General features: G+C 41.8%; 1 protein-coding gene across 1 annotated transcript in view; it reads left to right on the forward strand.

Moving 5' to 3' along the window:
• Positions 1–14,172, forward strand: part of LOC126412202 (von Willebrand factor A domain-containing protein 8) — a 251,832-nt gene that overhangs the window by 64,480 nt on the left and 173,180 nt on the right. Inside the window, exons 11-12 of the mRNA XM_050081684.1 lie at positions 1,239–1,414; positions 7,300–7,409. Of these exons, the coding sequence (XP_049937641.1) occupies positions 1,239–1,414; positions 7,300–7,409 (286 nt within the window). The remainder of the gene's footprint in view (positions 1–1,238; positions 1,415–7,299; positions 7,410–14,172) is intronic.

A 14,172-nucleotide genomic window follows, 5' to 3' on the forward strand; every position in this document is an offset into this window, starting at 1 on the left:
GTGGAATTAGGTGCCTATCCCATGACATTTGCTAAGTCAGTGTACAGTGTATTACGTGTAATATGAAGTTCTTTTCCCAATTCATATCATGCTTTCTCTGTCAGATCCCTCCTGCAGTAACCTGGGAGCTTGTAGCTGTGTTTTCCACTTCCCTTACAAAGCTAATGTTCACTACCTGCTCATGCCTCTTCAGGTGAAAGCAAGGCAGAGCTGTGTTTGAGGACACAACACAGCAGAGATCGCCTGGCAATGTGAACACTGAGTGACTTGTAACAGGTTGGTAAGACATTGCAAGTGATTTACTGGTGAGTCCCTGTACAGTCACGCCATCTGTGGAACCCTACACAGGAAGAGATCATCATTTGACTGTGTACCAACTCACATCATCAGTGAATCTTATTCGAATTATTTCGTGTACAGGGGCCTTAGTTTTATAACTATAATTCAAAGAATGGAAAATCCAGGATGGAATAATGACTATATCATGGAAAGAATGGGCTGCTACTCACCATACAGAGAAGACAATGAGTTGCAGACAGGAACATAGGCCTTCTTCTAAGCTAGAATGTGTACACACACACACACACACACACACACATACACACACACACACTGGCACAACTCACACACACATGACCACTGTCTCTGGCCACTGAGGCCAGACTGAGGTAGTGGTCATACATGTGTGAGTTGTGCTTGTGTGAATGTGTGTGTTTTCTGCTTTAGAAGAAGTCCTTTCAACTGCTATCTCAAATGTATAGCAAGCTATTCATTGTGCCTTTCTGCAATTCAACAACTCCTTTATATAGTGAGTAGCAACATATCCTTTTCATAATATTGTAGTTCAAAGAACTTTATTGACAGCAATGACAGACATACTGAAAGAATTAATCTGTAAATAACTCTGGTTTTGAAAGTTCCTGACAGATTGAAATTGTATGCCAGACAGAGACTCAAACTCAAGACCTTTGCCTTTTGAGGGCAAATGCTTTGCCAACTGAGACACCCAAGCATGACTCATGACCCATCCCCATAGAAATGCTGCCACGAGCACCTTGTCTCCTACCTTCCACATTATGGGTCATCCCGTTGTGTTCTGGAAACTCTGGTTTTGATATATATTTTTAGCTTGCAACATTAAGTGTTGTGTCGTTTAAGTAATTTCAGGCTGTTGAGGATTTATTTTGTAAAATATTAAAAATGTTTCAAAGTTTGTAGGCAAATTTTTTTTGCAACAGGTTGGTGCATGATAGAGAACTGACACTCCATGATGGGCAGAGACTGGTGCGACATGATAGGTATGATGAATACAAGAAGAGGTATGGACTAACAGATAGAGATCTTCAGGAATCTGGTGTCTTGCGGATACATCCTGCATTCCGCATTGTCGGTCTTGCTGAGCCTCCTGCTGTTGGTGAGCCAAAAGCTTCCTTCTCTTTGTGGTACTAATACTATTGTTACCAGAGTAGCTGTGATGCTATCTCTGTGAGCAGATTAAAAGTAATTTTAATGTGTAGGATTTTATATTTATTGAAACTGCTGGCTTGTTGCTATTAACATGAGCAGTTAGGTTCTCAAAATTTTTTCTATAACAGATTGCAACTTGTTTTACCTCTCTGCTCACTTAAAAGTATTCTATGTTCATCTTATCTTTATTGTATGGAATTGGATGGGGTCTGGAGCTGTCTGATGAATTTTATAAGCCAATGCTGGGCACCTGATGATGGTAGCATGCTACTGAAACATTTCATGCCAAACTAAACATTGAAACAGACTGCTTTTTCTGTCAGTGGATCTCTTTTTCTCCTTTTCTCTTTTCATTCATGATTTTCTATGTATCACACTATGCGACTGACTCACCCACTTAATGTGATGGCAATTTATTTTATATGCAGGATATTCCTCTCTCTTACGTGTGGGGGAATTGTACATCACTAGAAAACTTTTTTATTAATTTTAAAGAATGAAAACTCCATTTAGCTACAACAACAATGTAGGAAAAGGTAGATTGCTACTTACTGTAAAGAAGACTCCTTAAGTTGCAGACAGCAGAGTTAAAAGACACTTAAATAAAGTTATCAGCTACTGGCTTCATCAGTAAAAGAGAAACATACATCATATATAAACACAAGCCAGCAACTCGTGCACGCATTGCTACCAACTCCAGCAGCTTGGACCGGAGCAACTGTCTCATGGGATACAAGCAGCAGTCTGGAGGGAGCAGGGAAGGAAAAGGGGTAGTAGGGTATGGGTGGCTGGATAGATGAATGCTGTCTGGCGAATTGTGCAGGGGCTAGAATGCCAGTAGGTGTAGCATCAGGAGGTAGTGGGGCTGGCAGTTAGCGAAAAAGGAGTGGAATGGGCAAAGATGGATGGGTGCAGTGGCAGGGGTGGCAAACAAAGTGGGTGGGGGATCAGAATGAGGAGAAGATGAGAGGACAGTGGGGGTTGAAACTGCTGGGTGGAGGCTACGAGGACAGTAAGTTACAGTAGGTCGAGACCGGGTAATTGTGGAGAATGTGTTGTAAAAATAACTCCCACCTGCACAGGTCAGAAAAGCTGGTGGTGGAGGGGAGGATGCAGATGGCTCGGGTAGTGAAGTAGCCATTAAGCATGTTATGTTCAGCTGCATGTTATGCCACAGGGTGATCTACTGATGGAGTAGGATAAACCCGTGACAGGTCTGGAATAGGAAGTGCTGGTTGGGTGGATTTGGGCAGGTCATGCACCTGGCTCTTCCACAGGGATATGATCCTTGTGGCAAGGGGTTGTGATTGGGAATGGCATAGGGATGCACTAGGGTGTTGTGGAGGTCGGGTGACTGGGTGACAGATCACCATTTCAGGAGGGGTGGGGAGGATCTCATGTAGAATGTCCCTCATTTTGGGCATGATGATAGGTAACCAATGTCCTGGTGAAGGATGTGGTACATTGGTCCAGTCTGGGGTGGTAGTGGGTGACGAAGGCAGCACTCCTTTGTGGCTGGTTCTTGGCAGTTGTGGGAGGATTGGGGGTGTGAGGGGAAACGGCACAGGAGATTTGTTGGTATACTAGGTCGGGCAGATAGTAGGTGTCTGAGAAGGCCTTGTTGAGACTGTTGTCATACTGAGAGGGATAGCTCTTGTCACTACAGATACACCGTTTGCAGGTGGCCAGGCTGTGTGGTAGGGATTTTTTGGTGTGGAAGAGATGACATCTGTCGCAATGCACGTAATGTTGGTGATAGTAGATTTACCATGTGTAGAAGAATGAAACTGGAATTTCCATATAGATGGTGCTAGCCATCATTGTAGGGCCCATGAGACCATGTCTGCAGTGCCATCTGCTTTCTGTAACAGTTGACAATGAATGCCAACACACAGTAAGCCTAGTTCCATACATCAGTATCTGTTTCAAATCCATAAACATGTTGAATTTTGTGCCTGCAAACTGCGATTTGCGGACAGGATTGGTTTTCTGTTATCATTTGATGAAAACTGGTGCAGAATTGCATTGATTGCTTGTTGAAGCATTCGGCGAACAGGCTCTTGGGAAAACGCAGTGTTTCAAGTGGTTCAAAAAATTGAAAAGTGGTCATTTTGATATGAGAAACAATGAGTGTGGGAAACCACCAAAAATAGATGGTACTCAAACTCAACAGGAACTTGCGGAACAATTGAATGTGACACAGAAAACCATTTCTCTTCGGTTAAAAGCTATGGGAAAGGTGCAGAAAGTGGGGAAATGGGTTCTGCATGAACTTGGTGAAAGAGAGCAAGGAAATCGAAAGACCACTTGTGAAATGCTGCTTGCCAGATACCAAAGAAAGTCGTTTCTCCATCGAATAGTGATGGGTGATGAAATATGGATATATTTTGAGAAACCTAAGTGTCGTAAATCATGGGCGAATCCAGGCAGACCATCAACATCCATTGCAAGACCAAATCACTTTGGAAAGAAGTTTGTGTTTGATGGGATCAGAAGAGAGTCATCTATTATGAGCTGCTAAAACCTGGTGGAATTGTTAACACTGATCGCTACCAACTGCAGATGATCGATTTAAATTGAGCATTACGTGGAAAATTACTGTAATATGGAAAAAGGCAATACAAAGTCATATTTCTCCATGATAATGCCCCATCACACACAGCAAAATGGGTCAGGGAAACTGTCAAGGCATTCAGTTCGGAAATACTAGGGCATGCGGCTTATTCTCCAGACTTGGCTCCATCCGATTATCATCTGTTTGCATCTGTGGGACACGCTTTCGCTAAACAATACTTCAATTTGTATGAAAATGTACGAAAATAGTTCGCTGACAGGTTTGCTTCAAAAGAAGAACTGTTAAATTTTTTTTGCTTAGCATTCATAGGTGGCCAGAGTGGTGGGAGAAATGTATAAATAGCAATGGAGATTATTTTGAATAAAATATTGTTTACCAGTTTCAAACAACAGACATGTAATTGTTGCAACAAAATTCTGGCTTCATACTTCTACACCTGGTATTGTGGACAAAGGTGAGATGGAGCCATCAAGAGGAGGTGGTCAATGTCTATGAAGGTGGCATGCTGTGTTGAGGACCAAATGAAGTGGATGGTAGAGAAAGTTTTTAGGTTGTGAGGAAATAATGATAGATTATCTTCGCTCTGGGTCCATATCATGAAGATATCATATGAACCTAAACCAAACTAGGGGTTTGGCATTTTGGGAGTCTAGGAACGGCTCCTGTAGATGGCCCATAAAAAGGCTGGCATAGGAAGATGCTTGCAGGTGCCCATGGCTGTGATGCAGGTTTGTTTGTATATCTTTTCTTCAAAGGAGAGTCCAATCCCCTATGCTACCCTGCACATCCACTTTATTCTTGCTCCCCAAAATCCACAAACCCAACACTCCTGGACGCCCTGTTGTGGCTGGTTATTGTGCCCCCACTGGAAGAATTTTGGCCCTCATTGACTAACACCTCCTTTAACCTAGCCTTCCACATCAAGGACACCAACTGCTTCCTTCACAAACTCTCCACCATCTCCGCACTTTACATCCTGGAATGCTACTTGTCACTGTTGACGCCACCTTCTTATACACCAGCTGCCCACGGTCTTACTGCTATTGAACATTACCTTTCCCAATGTACTTCAGACTCCAAATCCACAACCTCACTCCTCATACACCTTACTAACTTTATCCCAACCTACAATTACTTCTCCTTTGAAGGGAATGTATACAACAAAAGAAAGAAAAAGAAAAAAGAAGAAGAAGAAGAAAAAGAAGAAATCCGTGGCACAGCCATGGCCACTTGCATGGTACCCTTCTATGCCAATCTGTTTATGCGCCATCTAGAGGAGACCTTCCTAGCCTTCCAAAATGCCAAACCCCTAGTTTGGTTCATGTTCATTGATGATATCTTCACGATCTGGACTCAGGGCCAAGACACCCTATTATTGTTTCTTCACAACCTCAGTACTTTCTCTTCCATCTACTTCACCTGGTCCTTCTTAACCCAGTACGTCACCTTCCTAGACATTGACCTTCTCCTCTCTGATGGCTTCATCCTCGCCTCTGTCCACATTAAACCCACCAATCATGAACAGTATCTGCATTTCAACAGCTGCCATCCTTTTCACACCAAAAAATCCCTCCCATACAGCCTGGCCACCTGGGGATGGCGTATGTGCAGCGACAAAAACTCCCTTGCTCAGTATTCTGATAGTCTCTCTAAGGCCTTCATGGACAGGCACTATCCCTCAGACCTAGACCACAAACAGATCTCTCCCAATCCTCCTACCACCCGCAAGAACCAGCCGCAAAGGAGTATCCTCTTGCCCCACAGTACCACCCCAGACTGGAACAACTGAACCCATCCTTTGCCATGGCTTTGATTACCTATCATCACGCCCTGAAATGAGGGACATCCTACTCGAGATCCTTCCCATATCTCCTAAAGTGGTGTTCCTTCCCCCCCCCCCCCCCCCCCCTCCCCTCTCCAACCTCCACAACATCCTAGTCCATCCCTGTGCCACTCCTAACCCCAATGCTTTGCTACAATGATCATATCCCTGTGGAAGACCCAATGCAAGATCTGCCCAAATCCATTCACCCAGCACCCCAGCACTTCCTGTTCCACTCCTTTCACAGGTTGATCCTATCCCATCCGGGGCCAAGCTGCCTGTGCAATGTCATTTAGCAGTTCTGGTGGAAACATTGCACAGCTTTTTATATCCACCAGGATGAACGACCACCGCCAAACTGTGGCCAAGAGCAAAGTAGATCACCCTGTGACACAACATGCAGTTGAACATAACATGCTTCATTTCAGTGGCTGCTTCACTACCCGAGCCATCTGGTTCCTTCCCTCCACCACCAGCTTTTCTGACTTTGCAGATGGGAGTTATCCTTACAACACATTCACTGCCGTAATTATACCAGCCGCAACCTACTGTAACATATTATCCCTGTATCCTCCACCTAACAGTTTCCACCCCCTCTGTCCTCTCATCTCCTCCCCTTTCTCATCTCCCACCCTCTTTGTTCACCGCCCTCTGCCAATGCACTAACCAATTTTTGCCCACACTACTTCTTTTTTACTCCATTTTTCCCCAAATTCCTGCCCCACAACCTCCTGACGCTGCACCTGTTAGCGTTCTAGTTCCTGCACACTTCGCCAGATAGCATTCATCTCTGTGCCCACCCATTCACTACTATTCCTTTCCTTCCCCGCCCTCTCCAGATTGCTGCTTGCATCCCGCGTGACAGTTGTATTCCAGCCTGAGCTGCCAGAGTTGGCGGCCATGTGTTCATGAATGTGCTTTTGCTTGTGAGTATGAGTGGTATGTGCTTCTCTTTCACTGATGAAGGTTGTGGCTGAAAGCTTTATGTAGTGTCTTTTGAATGTGCTGTATGCAACAGAATGTGTCTTCTTTATTGTAAGTAGCAATCTATCTTTTCTTACATTGTTTGTACTAGTTTTAATTTATTTATTTCAGCCTGAACTTCTATATCCATTAAACACATAGCTACTGGTCTGTCAGATTCATTAGTTAGAATACTGAATTTATGTTTGGCATGGTTTAGTTTAGATACCTATTTGACTATCAAAAATGATGTTATGGTCTCCCATTTCAGGGAGATGCTCAGATGGCTACTGAAGAAAATTTAATAGTTGATTTCCACTTTGTCCATCTGAGCTGGATCTCCATATCTAATGATCTTAATGTTGATAACAGTTAACTCTGGTTGTCTGTCCTTTCTGTCAAATCCTTTGTCTGAATTAGATGGAATTTCCTTTTGTGCCACTGTGATGGGTAAAAATTTGTGTGTTTGCAGGTTCACAAAGTCGAAATCAGTGGCTGTCGAGTGAGTTATTGAGTTTGTTTCTGTTTCACGAAATGCGACCCCTCTCATTGGAGGAAGAACTACAGATCATATCACATCTGGTAAGTATATTTACATGGTAATGAATTGTATTAAGTACTTCTTCATGGAAACAGAAACATTGCAGGAGGTTGTTTGAGAATTTGTTATTTCTATCAAAAGTTTGCAGAATTTCTTGTAGTGTGTAATCACTCATCCATTTGATGGATAAGTGCAACATATTCTGGAAGTTCCAGGACTAGCATTATGAATGTAGTTTTCTTTATTGTGTTTAACTAATTTTCAAGCATATGATATACGCCAATTTGAATTATCAATGGGTGTATCTTTTCAGTTCATTTCTGCGATGGGATTTAAGATAGCTGACATATCCATTACTTATTTGTGGATTTCTGAATTAGAGTGACACCCATTCTAGTCATATTTTGAGACCAAAAAGTAATCAGCTGGCAGTAGGCTTCAGACATATCATTTGTTCAGGGAAACTCATTGACGAAATCATCGTGGGTTATCAGTAAGTATCAGCAGTAACCCAAGACATTTTCGTTTGTGAAATTCAAGGAGAGAGCCTGCAATCACATCACGTTACTCACTTATTTACCAAGTTACTGTGATCATTATCATGCTGTGTAAGTAATAAGCACTTGTCATTGGAAAGGATTTCATTATTATAATCATTAGTGCCTCTCTCAATTTTAACCCCTATATTTTCATAGTGCCCTTGCCATTTTTGATATTTACTGGAATTCTCAGTGAAATTTATTGCTTTTAAAGTATCAGTCAGTTGTTTTTTGTTATAAATTGGGAAAAAATGTGTGTGAAAGTTGTGATCCCTATATTGCATATTAATATGTGAGCAGTACCAGTAATACTACTTCTGCCTTGAAAATAGTATTCTCATTGGTTGTTGTGTCTGCATTTTAACTGGTAATCAGGCTTTTTTGTGAAACTGATACCATGTGTCAGAGGACCACTATCCTGCACAATATTAACACCTTCTCTCCAGTTCATTTCACTTTTCTCTCTTCGACTCTGTGTGCTGTCATTTTTCGTGTCTTTTTTCCTCTACCACTCTGACAGGTCCATAAGAGCTCCTGTTCATTATAAGCCGACCAAGAGACAACAATACATGTACTGGGACAGCTGCTACTCCTTCTACTCCAGATGATCTTGTTGCAGGGGGTTGACACATCTGCCATCCCTCTGCCAATATACTGATAATTTGCCAAGGCACTACCACAAATACTTGGTCCAGCTTCACTTACTAACCAGGCGCAGATTAGTATACCCTCATTATGCAGAAAGTAATCTCGTTTAGGCTATAAAATAAAATACTGGAACAGCAAAAATACCGCAAAAATCGTACACCTATACCTTTGCATTTTTCGTCTTCTCATGGTATTACAACCTGCACAGGTCTTAGCTTGTATCTTTCTTCTTCTCATGGTGTTAAACCCTGCACAGGTCTTAGCCTCTTCAAGTTTTCTCCATTCTGCCCTCTTCAGCACAGCTCTTTATCATCCTCTGACTCTGAGAGATTTTATACCTTCTTCCTTGTCATTTATTCTCTCCTTCCGAGCCCTTCCCCTCTGTCTTCTTCAAGCTGGCTTATATTCATAAGTACTTTTAGTTGTTCTTCCAGTGTCAACCCTAAGGACATGTCCAAGCCAATTTGTTCTCCTCCTTTTTAATGTTTTTATAATGTCAGCTGCATGTACAAGATGATCCAGCTCACTGTTCGTTCTAGACTTCCAGAAACCTTTGTTATCCTGAACAGCCCTACATATCTTACACAGAACCCTGCATTCAAACATCCTAAGCTGCTGTACATCAGTACTCATTAATGGCCACATTTCACATTTGTAGATTACAACTGGCCTGATCATGACTGTATAAATTTGCAGTTTCATTTGTCTGTTTAATAACCTAGTGACTAAACATTTTTTTAAACATGAGAAAGCATCTTTTACCACTTAGGGTGCACAGTTTCATTTCAGTTGACATGGAATTAGACATATTAATTTTACAAACCAGTTATTCAATGTTCGGCACATGTTCCAAGTTGAGACTTGCCGCTGATAGTTTATCCAAGTTATTATTTTCCTTCTTGGTGGAATGCATGTACTTAGTCCTCATTTCATTAAGAGCAAGGCCTCTAGGTACTGTGCCTTCTTTCAGCTCACCTATTGTTCTCTCTGGTGAAACTCTTCTCTTCTAATAAGTTCTGTGTCATCGGCATATCTGGGTTCACTTTGTGCCTATGTAACCAGGTATTCAAAGCTTTTGAATTCCTGCTTCAAGAGCTAGCTTAAAAAGCATAGAGTGGACATCCCCTTGTCTGACTCCTTTATTAATATCTGATTTGTTGTTGAACTATTAGGCTGAAATCCACACTGATACTCTCCCAGTATCCCTTCTGCATATGGAACTAGCCTTTTGTAGATAATACTGGAGAAAATCTTTTAGGTTACATTCAGCAGGGTAATTCCTAGGTAATTTAAACAACAAGCTCTGTGTCCTATCTTATGTATTGCTTGGATTACACCTAAGGTCCACTCTTCCAGAATTCTGTCCTGAGTCCATATCAATTTGATAAGTTTGTGGATTCACTTATGGAGACCAATTCCCCTATTTTTCAAGTGTTCTGCAGTTATTCCATCAGTTTAAATAGTGCACTACCTTCTATACTTCCTGTAATATAGGTTGTTCTATCTCTGGATCTGCTGTGGAATAGAGTGGCTGCTCGTTCTTGGTAGGTTTGCCCTACAGAATTCCATTGATGTATTCTGTTCATCTGTCCAAAACATCTTGTTTGTCTGTCAGCAAATTTCCCTCTTTGTCTGTACATACTGTTATTATTTGTCTATATTCTTGAGTGCCTTCTTTAATTCTCTTATAAAATTTTCTGCTCTCATTCCTTTGGTAGTGCTCTTCCATATTCTCTAACTTTCTCCTTATGGCTTCCTTTTTTCCCTGCTACATACCCTTGCTGCCTGTATTCTCTTTCTATTATATGATGCCTGGTTTTATCTTATATTTCACTCTGAGCACTTCAGTCTTGCTTCCTTTTTCTGTTCCACTGCATGTCTAGATGTGCCATCATTTTTAAGTCTCCTTGTTTCCCTCTTATCCATGTACTGTTGTCAGAATAATTTTTTAAAAATTTTTTGAAAACGTTGTCAGCGATCTTATATTAATATGATAACTGCTCAGTTCAGCGGCATGGATCGGTGCAGCCTGCTCCATAGAAGTAGAAGTCCACCTGCTGTTCTGGAGTCTGAAGATGATCCTTAAGGATTGAAACTGGTCACTCCAATTAAAAGAAATTTGCGATCAAGACTGTTCTTTTAATTATCATAATTTTTCTTTGTCTGTATAGTCTTCACCATCTTTTGTTTGTAACTCCTGTCACAATCTCTTCTGATACCCTTAAATGGTAGACCCATTTTTCAGTTGTTCTATATTTGATTCTTTACTCTGGTACTATTTCCTTTGCCTGTCATAGCAAATTTTTGCCTCATTTTGGCTACTACTAGACAATGGTCAGAATTGGAATTAGATCCTTGGAAAGTGTGCATATTTTCCATGACGGATGCCCACCTCTTCGATAGCAATATATAGTCTATTTGGTTTGCTTCAGTTTATTTGCACTATTTTCTAGGTCCCTTTGTAGATATTTTTCTTAGGGAAACAGTTACTTACTGCCTTCAACTTGTTCACAGAAGCAAACTTGACAACCCTCATACTGTTATGAATAGTTTTATCACACAGGCTTTCCTAGCCAGACATGCTTCTGAAAGCCTCTTCTTCGCCCAGTTTGGTTTTATAATTGGCAGGCACTGTTATGGAGCTATATCTAGGTATTGTATCACAAACCTCATGTAGCTGACTCTGCTGTTGGTGCATGTACATTCACAAAGGTCACATAGTGGAATTTGTCTTTGATACACAGAGTAAATATTCTGTCATTAAATGGAGTAAAAGCAATAACAGATCTATGCATATCCCTGGAGGCTCAACTTGTCTTTTATACTTTCCTGACTAACATAGGGAGAATTTGTGCTTGTGAATCTTACCCCTTCCATTCAGCCTGATGTCCTACAGTGCAGCAACTCCTATTCCATACTGTAGCATCTCTTCCGCAATACTATTCATAGTGCCTGCCTGCAGCAATGTATGCACATTCCATTTTCCAGATTTAAGCACTGTCATATCTGTGTTCATGTTCCTTGGCACAATTCTCCTTTGTAAGGGTAGTTCTTGTTAAATTTGTCATGATGATAGGCTTTTTACACAGCAGGGGTATCGGCTGTGCATTCAACCCTTAACCTGGACGACTGTGCTTTAATTTCAGGGTTAGCTCCCTGTGAGTAGTTGATGACCCAATCTATAGAGCCTCCTTTTCTGACCCCCCCCCCCCCCCTCCCTCTCCACCCTATGGTATGGGACATGCTTCATATGGCCCTCTGCTGGGGCCCACAGCATTGATGGCATCACCGCTTTTTCCTTGATATGACCTGCTTTGTGTGTCACCAGTTGGGGCACCTAGCAAGTGTCTGTCTCAACCAGTATGCGATAATAACAATGGCCATCAGCATTCTGCGTGCCTTCTTGCCAGTGCCCATAGCAGCAGCAGCCAGGATGCACAAGCTTATGTTACAACTGGAAATGGAATGGAGCAACAGCTGATTTTCAATTGGACACAGGGGCAACCGAGTCTCTGGTTAATGTGGACACCTACTGGGCGCATTGGCTCCCCACAACTGTGACACCTTTCACGGAGTGGTGGTGTACAATGGCCAGTCAAGCCCATTGTGGGGTCAGATTGTAGTCCACAATAAGTATAAACATGTAGCTCGGCAACCACCCTTTTTGGTAGTCAGTGCTTGGGTGGCAACTAACATTTTTGGCTAATCTGCTTTCATGGTGTCTGGTTTCCAAAGACAGTATAAGTGAATCTCATTTCAAATGTGACACTATTCACAGAACTTGATACATTATGTGCACAATACAAGCAACTGCTTGAACTTGTATTAGATTGTGCAACTTGTATTAGATTGTGCAACAGGTTTCTTAGATCATATATCCTTAAAGTAATCAGCAGTGTCTAAGTTTTGTAGACTACACCCAGTGACGTTCGCTATGAGTGATCAAGTTAAAAGTGGAACTTGATAGATTGCAAAGTGTGGGAATAATATCCCCAGTGTCATCTCGCCAGTGGATAATGCCCATGGTCGTAGTTAAGAAGCCAAGTGGATCACACAGAATTTGTGGTGGTTGTAAGTGTACCGTTAATGCTCAAGGAAATGTTGCTATGTATCTAATTTCTCATATGAAGGAATTGTTGGCAAAATTGGCTGGTAGCCATTATTTTTTTAAGAGGGATCATGTTACTCATATTTTACAAAGCATTTTGTAGTTAATATGCTGTTCGCCATGTGTCATTTAAAAAGTTGCCCTTTGGAGTCACCATTGCTCCTGCAGTATTTCGAGAAACCTTGAGCAACTCATTCAAGGTATCGCCAACTGGGTTTTACTATTTATATGACTTGCTAATTACCGTAGCCACACAGGAGAAGCAACTATGCTATCTACAGGTGTTGTTTGAGCAGCTCCAAACCCATGGTCTGCATTATCGCTTTGACAAATGTACTTACTGTGAGCCAAGTATAAGATACCTAGGACATACATGAAGTAAAAGAAGGTCTCACACCCACCAACCCCTAATGACATCAAAGAACTTCAATCGTTACTGGAAAAAATTAATTATTATGCAAAATTTATTCCCAGTGTGTCCCAGATTCAACATCCATTCAATTAGTTGTGTAAAAAAGGTGTTAAATTTGTTTGGTTAGAAATATGCTTGATGAATTTCTCACAACTTAAAAAGTGCCTTGAATTAGCCCCGTGTTTAGCACATTCCATTCTGGCAAACACTTCGTGCTTGCCACTAGTGCACCAGAATGTGACATTAGTACAGTGCTGTCACACAAATGTGCCAACAGCATGGAATAGCCCACTGCATTTGCATCTAAAACGTTAAATGAGACAGAGTGAAATTATGTGAAGGATAGATTGCTACTCACATAAAGATGACAAGTTGAGATGCAGACAGGCACATTTGAGCAGTCGGCCAAAATCTTCTTCAGAAAAGAAAATATTTCCCCCTCCCCACCTCTTCCCTCCCCACAGCTTCCCAATGCTGCACCTGGCAGCCTTGCACAATCTGCCAGATGGTGCTGCCGTTTCACTATCCCTCCCCCCTTTCCCACCCCACTCCAGATTGCTGCCTCCATTTGACACAACACAGTTGCATCCTGGCCAAAGCGGTCGGAGATAGTGGGTATATGTGCTTGCTTATGTAAATGTGTGTGTTTTCTTTTATGATAAGGCTCTATCTGAAAGCTCAAATGTGTAACAGTCTTTCTGTTGTGCCATGTTTATGGTGAAAAGCAATCTAGCCTCCTGATAATATTCTTGATGTTCCAACCTGGACTTTCCATCATTTGCCACAGAGGATTTATTTACAAATTGAGAACGAGTTGTTGGCTGTCACATATGGACCAGGAAGTCTCATGTGCATCTCTATGGTTCTAAGTTTCGCCTAAATCACCAATCAGAAGCTCGTCATTTTGCAGTTAAATCCCTATTCGAAACTACCCGATAAGAGGGCACAGAGGCTGCAACAATGAGTGTTGTCCCTGCATAACTATACCTACAAGATCGATTAATGACACACCGTGCAGCACTCAAATGCTGGCACAGTTTTCCACATGCTATGCTGCCCAGGTTCAGAGTATGACAGGCACGAAGTACTGTGTTTTG

The sequence above is a fragment of the Schistocerca serialis genome, chromosome 7 (assembly GCF_023864345.2).
Source record: "Schistocerca serialis cubense isolate TAMUIC-IGC-003099 chromosome 7, iqSchSeri2.2, whole genome shotgun sequence".
Taxonomy (NCBI): domain Eukaryota; kingdom Metazoa; phylum Arthropoda; class Insecta; order Orthoptera; family Acrididae; genus Schistocerca; species Schistocerca serialis.